This window comes from Mirounga leonina, unplaced genomic scaffold, assembly GCF_011800145.1.
Source record: "Mirounga leonina isolate KUSES-001 unplaced genomic scaffold, KU_Mleo_1.0 Mir_125, whole genome shotgun sequence".
Taxonomy (NCBI): Eukaryota; Metazoa; Chordata; class Mammalia; order Carnivora; family Phocidae; genus Mirounga; species Mirounga leonina.
The window spans coordinates 69,212,018-69,225,442 of NW_023270305.1; the positions used below are offsets into that span (position 1 = coordinate 69,212,018).

Below are 13,425 nucleotides of genomic sequence, written 5' to 3' on the forward strand. Positions count from 1 at the left end.
AAGGGTGTCAGTAGGCTACTCTAGTTAGGCAGGCTCCGACAGAGCAGGCTTCCTGCAGCTCTGGGCGGTCCACACCACAAGAAGCAGAGGGAGTCCTCCTCGAACATACCTCATATAAACAGCTTCCCCTAACCCTCCCTCTCCTCAGTTTCTCTGGGGATGTGAACAGAATCCATGATAAAGTGGGAGACTTAGAAGTCACACTAAACCACGGAAAACTTTGGCCAAGTACTAATGCATGCTTACTTGTGAATAAATAAGCAGTGCATTAGTTTTCTGCAACATAACAAATTACCAGAAACTTAGAGGCTGAAAGCAATACCCATTTATTATCTTACAAGTCTGTAAGTCCAAAGTCCAGGCCCAGCGTGACTGGGTGATGTGCTCAGGGGTCTCACTCACTCAAGCTCAAAGTCCTCTTCTAGGCTCATGCAGGTTATTGGTGATATTTAGGTTGCTCCCAGTCTCTTGCCATATGGCCCTCTCCATTTCCAAAACCGGCACAAGAAACTCCCTTGCATCCAACACTTCTCATGCTTGAAAACATGGCATTTCTGTCTATGACTGCTATAGCCAAATGTTGAGGGCTCATGACATCAGCTCAGGGCCCCAGATTATCTCCCTATCTTACAGGTCAACTGATTTGGGACCTTAATTACATTTCCAAAATCCTTTACAGCAACATCTAGATTAGTGTTTGATTGGGAGATGTGTGTGCATCTCGGAGGCGAGGAATTTGGGGGACCATCTTAGAATTCCGCTTGCCATAAGCAGCATGTGTGACTGCGTGGCTAGATAGGTAAGATTTAAAAATAAAACAAAGATTTTCAAATGCCTGCAGCGCTGGTTCTGTTTGTTTCTACCGTCAGCTACTCCAAAGACAGAAGGAGGACCAAAGGGGAGAGTGAATTATTTATAGATAAACCAAGCAGAATCAAATATATGGCTGTTCTCTGTGCTGTTTGTGCACAGCTACTGACTATCCATACTCCGGAAGAGTCTGAAGTGCAAAAGAATTAGGAAGAAGCAGCTATGAACTAGACACCAGCTTGGAAAGTAAGCTGTAATTCTGTGGTCAGTGGCCAGTTTCCCGTGCCACAGAAAGGCAACACAGTGCCAGGAAACAGCTGAAGAAATGGCTGAGCAACTACCCTCAGACAAACCCTATGAATGACAGTGACACAGCACTCTACTAAACACAGCTTTTGGCAGGTAACTGGGCCGAATCAATATGCAGTACTTTGTACCACTCAATTAACACAAAATCCGAGCATCTTCTTATACACATTTGAGATTGGGGGCTGAGGGGCCTGCTGGTGGAACAGTCAATAACTGAAAAAGCAGAAAGGAACCAAACATCCCTTTAGAAAAGAGAACCTACTTGATTTTATTGGAATATGAAAAAGTGATTAGAAGAAACACCTTTCATGAACTGAATTTAACTTGAAAATAAAGACCTCTGTTTTTAGCAACAGACTATTCAATAACTTCCATTTTTTAAGACATTAATTAGGTCTCCATTTTAAGCTTTAGATTTGAAACCAAGATTTTCTGCACTTAATAATTACATAAACCAAAATACTCAGTAAACCAAGTTTCCACCCAAAGCATCTTTCACAGTCTGCAATAAGTGTTTGAAAAAAGGAGTTATGGAAACAAAAATATTTAACAGCATTGGCATAAATAACTAAGAGGGGTGCAGAGGGATGGGGGGAGGCGGACATGCCTAGATTGTTCCAACTAATTGTTACAGAGAAAGCAGGGAAGGGAGGGAGAGGGGGAAAGAGACAGAATTAAAGAATAAATTTAAATGTAATGGGTGAAAACAAAGAAAGCCTATTTTCGAAGAAAGTTAACTTGATTTACTGTGAAAAAAGCTCTAGAGGGCAGTAAGAATGGTCAGAGTTGTCAGTACAGAGGGGTCTGGAAGGCGGCCAGGGTATGTCCTAGAGCTGCATCCTCGCTAAAGGGCCTGAAGCCCTCCTGGAAGCCCTGGATGACCACCAGATGCAGCTCAGTATGGTAAGTTCTATCCAATTTAAAGTTTTTCAGATACTGCAAAGTGTGTTTTAAAATCATGAGTGACTTCTGGTTTAGCAAAAAGACCACAAGCAGTGTAGAAATAATTCACAGAAAACATAAGGCAAAACTTCAGTGCATGAGTCAAGGTAGTAAGCAATGATAACTCTACTTACAATTTTTGGAAAAAAAATATTATAAAGTGTTCTGTTAAGGATATTCTTCTCAAGTCCTAAAATTACTGCTATACATATCAAGTCAATGAAACATTTATAGCATGGGCATTAAGTCAGTACACTGCCAGATCAAGTAGAAAAGGTAAAGCAAATGTTCAATGCAGTCTGGCAAAAACACTTGGGAATGTAAAGTTAATTTAACTGAAACAAAGAAATCAGCGGGCAATGTTGTTGGACTTAAAGATAATGTACTGTATGTAAGTGTTAAGTGTGAAATATGTGCCAGAGATACAAAGATAAATAAATTATCTTCAAAGCCAGGTCTAGAAGGGAAGCAGACATCTAAACAGACAGAGCAATAACCAGCGTGCTGACAGAACTTAGTAGATGTAATGAGTAATGAAGACTCTGATTCCATTGTTGATATTTGATTACTGAGAGTTTTCAAGCCCCATAATGTCCCCTCACCTTATATTCCACAAATGGGCAAGCCAGTAAGAAAGCCTGTACTCTTGCTCTTAGATGCAGTGAGAAGTTCAAACTTTATGAGTCCACCCCAGCCTCAGCCCCAACCACAATAAAAGTCAAGCCGGTCTCCTTTCTCCGCTCACTCAGGCCATTTTTCAGACTTGCTTGGGAGCCCACCCTGCTCTCCCCAGAATGCTTTATTATGTGAGTATAATAAATCTTCCCACACCCTCTTCATGTGTGTGCATGTGATGTCATCAGTCTTGGTTCAGTATTCCTTCCAATATATGTCCATTTTTCCCTCTAGTTTCAGTCAGATTTCTATCACTTAGAACCAAACAACTGAAGCATTGACCAAAACTGAGGGAATAAAGGCACTCTGTAATTATTGTTAATTTTCTTACAATATGAATAGTGGTACTGTAGTTATGTACAAAGTCCTTACATATGGAAACGTGTGCCAAAGAGTATAGGAATAAAATGTTACTATGTCTGCTTTCAAATGATTTAAAATTGACAAAAATATGAATATGCAAAAATCTTAATTACTGAATTTAGGTTAAGAGTACATTCATTACCTGTTCTTTCTCCTTTGTTTTGTTTTGATTATATGAAAGCATCCATACAATTCTTTTTGGAGGGGAGACTCAAAGTATGTACAACATGCCTAGTGCTTAGAAAGACCACTTACTTCAGGAAACGGTAAGTAGTTCTCCAAAGGGGTGGCTTAGGGTGAGGGCGCAGGTAAGAAAGGTAAAGGACAGATTTTATGTTGAGAAATTTAGCGTCTATCCTAAAGACATTTGGAAACAATCAAAGGATTTTTTTTTGTGGGAAAGAGTACAGTAAATGACATGATTTGGATAGTAAAAAGATTTCCTATCTTTGACAGTGTTGATCATAAATTGGAAAATGGAAGGCATATGGTAAGAGTCTAGATAAGAAATGATGAGGGCCCGAATTAAGAGGAGAAGGGTAAGAAATAAAGGTTAGAGAAGAGCAGACATGAAAAGTTCATAGAATTCTGGTAATGGATTTGGTAGGGGGAAGGGATGGAGTGCTTTGAGGTAAAGGAAAGAATCCAGGAAACATGAGGATTTTTGGCTTTGGTGACTGCTTTATACCATTCATGGAGATTGGAAATACAGAAGCAAGAGCAGGGCACACTGAGTTTCAGGTGTTGTCGGAGAAAAATGGTAGTGTTTGGGAAGAGGGACGAGACACAGGTTTGGAAACCATAGGCATATGTCAAGGGCGTGGAAGAGAGCACCCCATAAGAGAGTGTGGAGTTGGCTGAAAGAGGCTGAGGAAAGAGAAGCAGCTACAGTTAGGGGATAGACAGGGAACAGAACCCTGAAAGAAGCTAAGAAAAAATGGCTTTAAGACACAGGAAGAAAACACTGTGGTTCACAAGGGTAGAGGCCAAGAAAGATCTGAGGAGGAGGAAGTCAGTGGTGTCATGTACTCTACAAGAGACCAAGAAAGACAAGATTATTAAGGTTACCTAACAAAAAGACCTAAGGTAGGGCAGTTCCAGGGTCAATTAATTCTGCAGTTTAACACTATTATCAAGGACGCAAGTTCTTTCCATTTTTCTACTCTCAGACAAATTTTGCTGGCTTTATCCTCAGCCTAGCACCTCTGATGGATTGCAAGATGGTTGCCATAGTACCCCAGGCATTGCATGCAGACGATATCCAGCATGGAAGAGGGGTAATTCTTTCTTAAGTCTCTTTTTTAGAATGGGGTAAAAAAACCCTATTCCCAGAAATCCTTTAGTAGACCCGACTTCATATTATTGGGTAGACCTGGGTCACACGTCCACCCCTGAACTGATCATAAACAAGAATGGGAGTATTACAATTGACTCAGATTAATCAGGAATACTCCTGAGCTGGAGACAGGGTCACTTGTCCTAAGAGCTGGATAACTGAAAAACCTGGGGTTGTATTAACAAAAAGGTGAGGGGAGATGCTGAATAGGTAACTAATGGGCATGTAAGGGGCCGCTCTGTGCTAACGTATTCTACTCTGATTTTTTCCAAATAATGATACTTTATTTAAGAAAGAGCAAGGATTTTTGAGGCAGAAAGACAAGTGGTCAATGCAGGAAAAAATTCCAATCAAGTAAGCTTTATGCTTCTGAGAGTGGAAGGAAGCCAAACACAGAATAACTTTAAAGGAGGATGTATCCTAAAACCTCTCTGATTTCCTTTGGCAATTGGTTACTTCCTGACCCACCAATAATTTACCTTCTGCAGTGCAAACGCACAACTTCACTTCCTTTGTACCAGAATTTCTACTTTCAACTTTCATAAGAAGAAATGTAGCTCTAAAATGGCAAGGCAAATTCTTCCAGTCACATTGCCTGTGATCTTCTAGGGGCAAAGTTCTAAATTTAGGAACCTCTCTGTTTACATCCACGTGGTGGCTCTGTGGTCTACTGACTTGAGTGGGCTGAACTACAGTCCGCAGAACTCCCTCATACATTTCTGCTTAGGGTGGGTTATGTGGGATGCTCTCTCCTGAGAGCTGGAACATGGAAGGGAGGCAGCCGCCGTTCTGTAGCATACAGTAACTTCTCCCAGTTATTCACTCAAACACCGACGTAGGCGCGGCTGGGAAGGGATTCTGCAGATGTAATTCAAGTCCCTAATCAGTTGACTTTAAATTAATTAAAAGAGAGATTAGGTAGGCTTGTCTTAAATAGTTGGAAGCCCTTTCAAAGAGAACTTAGCCCTTGCCTGAGCTAAGAGGCTCCCAACAACAGATGGATCTGCCACTGCTTTGCCTCCTCAGGCTCTTCCCTGAGAGCCTGCCTGCAGACATCAAGCTTCAGCACTTACTCATGATCTTCCCTTCCTGACTGCCTGCCCCGTACACTTTGGGCTTGCTTAACCAGCTCCCACAACTGTATAAGCCAATACACAAAACTCCGCACACATATACATACATGTATACATACACTGACTCACTCACACACATACAGAATCTGACTGATTGAACCCTAATACACATGTGCTCACATTCGCCTCCAACTCCTACTTCTACCTTTGTGAGATAAAACCAGCTCCATTCAGTGCTCTCAGACTGGACGCAGAGAAGTTTAAAATGGGAGAATCATTTTCTTTTTCTTTTGTTTCCACTATTTTGGAGCACCTTGTAAATTTGCTGGCTTACGGAATAGTTCAGTATAGCGACTATATACCTTTCCTGTGCTGTAACTAAGAGCTCATGCTATGCTTCAAATAATTTTCTTCACTGTTATTCCCTAGCCCAGCTTGCACTGGAGTTCACATGTCCATCTGCACACCTTCAATAAACTTCCAGTTTCTCTCATGATATTTCGGTTCCTATCAGTTCTCTTTGTTCATGACACCAAATTGTTCTCTAGCCTAAATATTAACTGAAAACCTTTAAATTTTGCATATCCTTTCATCCCACAACTCCATTCTTAGGACTCTCTCCTGAGGATAAAGTCATGCTGTGTTTAAATCATTAGTTTCGGCACTGATTATAACAACAAAAAGTTTAAAACAATATAAAACAAGAAATGAATTGAACAAATATATCCATACAATTTGATGTTCTTTAATACCATAAAAGAAAGTAACAGATAATTCAATGGAATAAAGAAAAAATGCACAATGTATTATGTTTAGAAAGCAGGTTATACAACAGTTTATGTTCAGAAAATAGTCATGTTTTTTGTGACTCAATAAAAAAATACAGATGCATAGAAGAAGGACTTGAAGGATAAAAGCTCAATGTTAATGTTTCTGCGTGTCTGGACTATTGGTAATTTCTTACTTTCTTCTTTCTCCTGGTAAGTATTTTCTAAGTTTACTACAGTGGACATGCACTGCTAGTGTAATAAGCAGAATCCCAGTAAGTTCTGTAGTGGTGACTTAATAACCTATGGCCTAGAACAGGAATTCTTCACTACCTCTCAAGAATCCAGTATGGACTTTGAGAGGGATGTCTAGAAAACCCCTTAACCTGTGTGCACAATGCTGTCTGTATGTGCAGCGCTGTGTGCCTTTGTGTGCATTTGGAGAGGTGAAGAGTTTCACAGCTTTCATCTAGTCCTCAAGAGATCCATGATCAAAAAAAGGTTAAAACCACCAGTCCAGAATCTTGCATGACCTTACCTCAATTTCTCCTATTTCCAGGGTGGGGCATTATTTAAAGAGTCCAGGGAGAGGTCATTTGGAACAGAAATTCCCAATTTCAATTCAGGCATTTTGTACAGCTGAAAATGTCTTTATCTCAAGTGATATATAAAATGTGTACAACTCTCTCAAAAATCAAATTATGAAGTAGAAAACAGCTGGGTAGAACTTTTGACAAGATCTCCCTAGAATGGTTGCTGCTAAGCTTTCCAAGTAAGAATACTCTGTGTTTAAGACTAATGATTTTGGTGTTGTATGCCAGCCTCCTCTCCTAGCCCTCATGCAGCACCAGAAATACAGCTTATGCCCTAGTCTCATAACAGAGTTTGTTAGTCTCTGTTGCGCCCCTCTAGGGTGAGCAAACATACTCTAAGAGAATTTTACTGTAGACAGAAAACTCACTAATAGTTAGAAAATAATGAACTTTTATGGAGATCAAAATATGTGCCATGTTTCATTAAATATCTTGCATTTGAGAGAAGGAGACTGTGGGTTACACATTATTGTGACTGGCTTAAGGCCTCTACTTTATGTTCCTTGCAATCTTGACATTATATACCTAAACTGTTTTTTGGGTTTTTTTTAAGATTTTATTTATTTACTTATCAGAGAGAGAGAGTGTGCACAGGCAGGGGGAGCGGCAGAGGGAGAGGGAGAAGCAGGCTCCCCGCTGAGCAGGGAGCTCGATGTGGGGCTCAAACCCAATACCCTGGGATCACGACCTGAGCTGAAGGCAGACGCTTAACCAACTGAGCCACCCAGGCGCCCCCCTAAACCGTTTTTGTAAGACAGAAATGATAGTGATATGTTTCCCATTTAAATATTATGATCTTTAAATCTAACACCCAGAAGCACTTTTACTTACATAATGACTATTCCAAAATACTGATTCCATCTAGAAGTGCACAAAGAACCATACAAACTTCTCTCTGCACTGCTACCCCTAAAATCCATGATCTCTGTAGGAATATAGTCTTAAAAGATGGGAGTCGCTATCAGGTATCTTGCTTTTTATGCTAGCTACTCTACCATGGTTCTGTACAAATATAATTAGTGTATTTGATTATTCTAGGTTTGAGATTGTAAATAAATTAAACTTCATGTGTTTACTAGTAAAAAATGGTTAATTACAACTCTGACATTAAAGAAAATTATAATTTTCACTTACTGAATCAAATAGATCTATATACAGTTTCTCCACCACTTCCCTTTTAAATTTTTTTTTTCCTGCTAGTTTACCAGAGTGGCATTGCTCTAGCAGTTACGTGCTCTAGCACTAAGAGTTTTTCTTTATCTACTTGCTGAATTAGATTGGAACCAAATACAGGTGAAGACTTGTCTTTTCCTCAGTGTATCTGAGATGTGCAAAACCTGAGGCTCAGAGGTAGAAGGGAAGCCAGAAATATGGTTTGAAGAAGCAATTCTGTGGTTGAACCACGTCTTTCTGCAGGATTTTCTTTTGTTTGCTCTTTTGGGTTAGTGATAATACTACTTATTTGGTGTCGAATAGAAGTTTGTACTTTAAAAGCACATGCAAACAAATAAATAATACATCTTTCTATATCCACATGGAAAATTTTAAATAGAAGTGGAAATGAATTACTAATCAGAAAAGTAACCTAAAAGTTTTATGCTGCTTCTGAAGATAGGATCCTTTGAACCAGGGACTTTATTAGGTGGGTATTTTTCAAACTTCAAAAGTTAGTATTGGGGCGCCTGGGTGGCTCAGTCGTTAAGCGTCTGCCTTCGGCTCAGGTCATGATCCCAGGGTCCTGGGATTGAGCCCCACGTCGGGCTCCCTGCTCAGCAGGAAGCCTGCTTCTCCCTCTCCCACTCCCCCTGCTTGTGTTCCCGCTCTCGCAGTGTCTCTCTCTGTCAAATGAATAAATAAAATCTTTAAAAAAAAAAAAAAGTTAGTATTATATGTTAGACTCATAATAGATACTTGCTTCCCATTTTCTTTCTTTCTTTTTTTGTTTTGTTTTAAAGATTTTATTTATTTATTTGCCAGAGAGAGCGAGCGCACACAAGGAGGGGGATTTCCCATTTCAAACTGCATTCAACAACATTGTTTCCCTGTACTTGAAAATTTAACTTTCTCAGAGAGAGAACACAGGTAAAAAGCAAGACAAATAAATGCATAAAATACACATTATACTTTAATGGGAAACTATGGTCTGAATATTTTAAACTTACTGTTCATGGAAATCCAGCATTGGTGGCTCAAATCGTATAGGTCTGCAATTACCCCGATACAGAGATATACTGTAAGTAAAAAGAAAAGAGTATAAGAAACAATTCTTTAAAAAATATATACCCCAAAACTGAAGTCAGACACTTGAGTTTTGTCACAACAAAGTATCTTTAAGTGTAGTCTAATCTTCTATTGGGAATGTGCATTACTTTTCTTAATAGAGGAAATCAATAAATGTGTGTTTTTAAAAATGAAAAAAAAAAGAGAGTATTTTTCCTATTCAAAGGTATATGAAAACAGAAAATGCTCAGGTAGACTCAATGTTGAAATTAATTTGTTGAAATAGGTGATAACAATGTATCTTTATATGCTCACTTAGATTTTCTTTTTTGATACACGCACAATGAACAATAAATAGTCAACACAACTACACATACTTGGCAGACAATACAGTATACAAACAAAAACCACAATCACATTTTAACTAGAGTGGCAAAGGAACTAACAAAAATGAATTTTGTGGGACAGAAACTTTTAAGAACTGAAATATCTTTTTCATCTGAGAGTTTAGAACACACTGATCTATTTGAGTATTATTTCTCACTATCCCACTTGATACTAGAACTTCTCACTAAAACCAATTTCTGAACAGCAAGCCTAGTCCTCGCCATGACCTAACAATGATGCGACACAGAAATACCCTGGGGGGGATGGGGGTGTCCACATGCCTCAGGTCATCTGTTTAAGTACTGAGAAAGTCAGAAATTCAGCAAGCCACTGAAGTTTCTAAATAGTAGATAATATTTTAAGAAATGATGTTAGAGCAAAACCATTCTGTAAAACTTTACTTCCATCAACATAATTCAGAAGAACACAGCTTCAAATGATATAGTAATTTAATTCAGGAAATACAGGACATACATTAGAAACAGGCAAGGACATTCAGAATATGTAGGAAATTTAGCTTTAACTCAGTTCTTTAAATAGCTTAGACTATGTATTTATTAAAGATTTTTAAAATTTATTTATTTGACAGAGACAGTGAGAGAGGGAACACAAGCAGGGGGAGTGGGAGAGGGAGAAGCAGGCTTCCCGCTGAGCAGGGAGCCTGATGAGGGGCTCGATCCCAGGTCCCTGGGACCATGACCTGAGCTGAAGGCAGATGCTTAACGACTGAGCCACCCAGGTGCCCCTAGCTTAGACTATTTAAAGATGAAATAGTCTGAGTAGTAGAATCGAAGCACTAAAAGTAATAGGATCTTAAGATGTTTTTAGCTTGATAATCCCTCTACATATGCTGAACAGAAAAAAGGAAAAACACAAACAAGGAGGAAAACAGCAAATGTAAGATTCTACTTAATAAAGCATAAATCTAAAGACACTGGGACAAAGGTGGCACAGTTCTCCCAAGACAGGAGCCACTCAGCAAGAGGTACAGAATCTACTCCCTCTTGATTTCTGCTCTTAGGCATGATATAACAAGGACACTCTCTGGCACCTTTAAAATAAGAGATGCTGATTAGCTCATTAGTTTCAAGGGTGTGAAACCCAAACAATAAAATCTTAATCCAATCAAGGGGGTAAAGGGTAATGCATAAAGTAAATGTGTATAAGTCATTAATTCATATATATAAACACTGAACTGACTGCATTAGATTAAGATACAGTTTGTTTTTTTTTTTTCCTGTCACAGAACTTAGAATCTATTCCTCAAATTGCACATGGAAATGTCTGAAGTGGCCAGGCAAGGTAAGAAAAAAATAAAACAAAACCATATACATGGTGTTGATTCAACACAAATATAATGAATGCAAGGGGGCTGTCTAATGGCCAGGGGTACGGAAACAAAGCAAAGAGCCTGCTCTGAAGGCACTAACATCCCAATAGGGGAGACAAAAGTAGAACATAGTAGGTAGTAAGGGATAAATAAGGACAAACCAAACACCGTAGGAACAGAGAAGGTCTCTCTGAGGAGGGTCGTTCGAGCTGAGACCTGAATGGTGGAGATCTGGGGAGAGAAAGATCTACTTGGCATGCTGAGGAGCAAGAGGGCTGAAGTGGCCAGAGTGACGGGAGGGAGGGGGAAGGGAGGGGCTGAGATCAGAGAAGTACAAAGGCCAAGTCTCCTTGCAGGAATCTGGATTTTATTCTAAGTGTAACAAAAAGCCTCTATAGTGTCTTCCACAAGGGAGTAACATGATCTGACACATCTGAAAAGGTTAATTCTGGATGGTGTGTCAAGAACAGATTGTAGGAGCCCCAAAGTAGAAGTAGGAAGTCCTGCAGCAGTCCAGACAAGAGGGGATGGTAGCAATGGTCTAGGGGGATTACAAGGCAGGGTGGTGAGAAGTGGCTCTTTTCTGAATATATGTGGAAGCTAAAGGCAACAGGTCATGCTGATGGATTGATTTTGGAATGTGAGAGAAAGGAGAGAAACCAAGGATGACTTAATTCTAAAATTTTGGCCTGAGAAATTGGATACAGAGTTATGACATGGGAAAAGTGGGTTAGAGATGAGGAAGGATAGATGGGTTAGATGTTCAAGTGTATTTATTGTTTTAAACATTTAAATTTGAGATGTCTTATCTAGATGCGATGTCAAGTAGGCAGCTGGATATACCTGGGTATTGCTTTCTATTAAAAAGTTACTGATTTTTGTGTACTGATCTTCTACCCCAAGTCACTTTGACAAGTTAATTCTTTTTTTTTAAAAGATTTATTTATTTGAGAGAGAGAGAATGAGAGAGAGAGAGAGAGAGAGTGTGCACACAAGAGGGGGGACAGTCAGAGGGAGAAGCAGACTCCCTGCTGAGCAGGGAGCCCAATGCAGGAGTCGATCCCGGGACTCCAGGATCATGACCTGAGCCGAAGGCAGTCGCTTAACCAACTGAGCCACCCAGGTGTCCCTGGCAAGTTAATTCTAACAGTTTGTCTCTAGATACCTTTAGATTTTTCCGGCACTATATGTGCTGCCAAAATAATCAATACTTTGGGTTACCTCTGTAGATAAATTCATCTGCAAGTAACAACAATTGTATTTCTTCTTTTTAAATCCTTAGACCTTGTTTTCACTTTTTATGCCTTGTTTGGGCTAAGACCTCCCAAAAAATGCTCCACAGAAGCAGCGTCCAGCAGTGTCCCACAATTGTTCTTTACAGATTTCTTACAAAATACGAGAGAAGGACCAATGCATAAAAGATGATTCCCTCATAAATAAATGTGTATTTTCAAAACAATAGCAGATTTATGTCTAAGGAACAGTTTAGTATTTCAGTGGGTACAACACCAGTTGTCATAGGTATAAACTTATTTAAAAAACAAAACAACAAAAATCCAATAACAGCTATCATGTATCCACAGCTAAGATGTTTGCTACTATGCTTATTTTAAAAGGGGATGGCATTGTTTAGCACTTTAATAACAGAAACAAAGTTTGCAAATCTTTAATGTTGAAAAAGAAACTGGGGCAGAAGTAATGTGAAAAATGGTACTCTGCCAATTTCAAAGAAACAGAATCTGAGACATTATAATAGTATATTGAATGATTTTATGCTTTCCAGTGATTGTATTTGTTTGAAAGTCTCAAATATTTGTATTCTTATTATTTACTTGGGGATAAGGAGATGCAAAAAGACTATTCCCTGACTTCAAGCAAGGGAACGACTAGAAAGATACAAGAAATCTTGTGGGCCATGGTCTATGGTGCTTGGTGGACTGTCAGGTTAAAGTTCAGCAGGTAGCTCCCCAATAAAGCAAATAAAGGCTTCATGGAGGTTCGGGAATTTTTTTAAACTAGGAAATTTTAAATGTTTTCCTAAAGGCAATTACTACCGAAGCAAAAGGTACTCTTTGGCCCAGTATTTCTCAAAGGATGCTTTGTGGTCTACCTACACCTTAATCAGCTATAGAAACGCTTGTAGAAAAGCAGATTCCAGGGCCCTACCGCCATAATGCGATTCCTTACATCTAGTCTGAAGCCCAGAAACCAGTGTTTCACATATTCGAGAACTACTTTTGCCATCTTGATCCACAATAAGCACTGCAAGCAGAAATAAGAGGGGACAAAAGTACCTTAACAAATAAAACTTTCAAAGTCATCAATAGTTTAAAATAGTTTCAAATATGATTTTTATTAGACAGCCAAAAATAACAGTGACTTAAGAGAAATTATATAGATTATACATATTAGCTTAAATTTGCATTTCTCTAAGGACTAATAATGTTGAACATCATTTATTTATAGTCCAACTAGATATCTTCTTTTGTAAAGTGTCTATTCAAAGTTTTTATATTGGGATGTTTGTCTTACTGAATTATAAGGGTTCTTTACAGATTCTAGATACATGTCCTTTATCAAATATATGTACTGTGAATATCTTCTCCCTGTCCCTCTTTTC

At 39.0% G+C, this 13,425-nt stretch overlaps 1 protein-coding gene across 2 annotated transcripts in view; it reads right to left on the minus strand.

Annotated features, from left to right (window-relative positions):
• TMEM131 (transmembrane protein 131) overlaps positions 1–13,425 on the minus strand; it is a 240,722-nt gene that overhangs the window by 116,780 nt on the left and 110,517 nt on the right. For both annotated transcript variants that reach the window (XM_035001727.1, XM_035001728.1), the window contains one exon: positions 9,031–9,099. In XM_035001727.1, the coding sequence (XP_034857618.1) occupies positions 9,031–9,099 (69 nt within the window). The remainder of the gene's footprint in view (positions 1–9,030; positions 9,100–13,425) is intronic.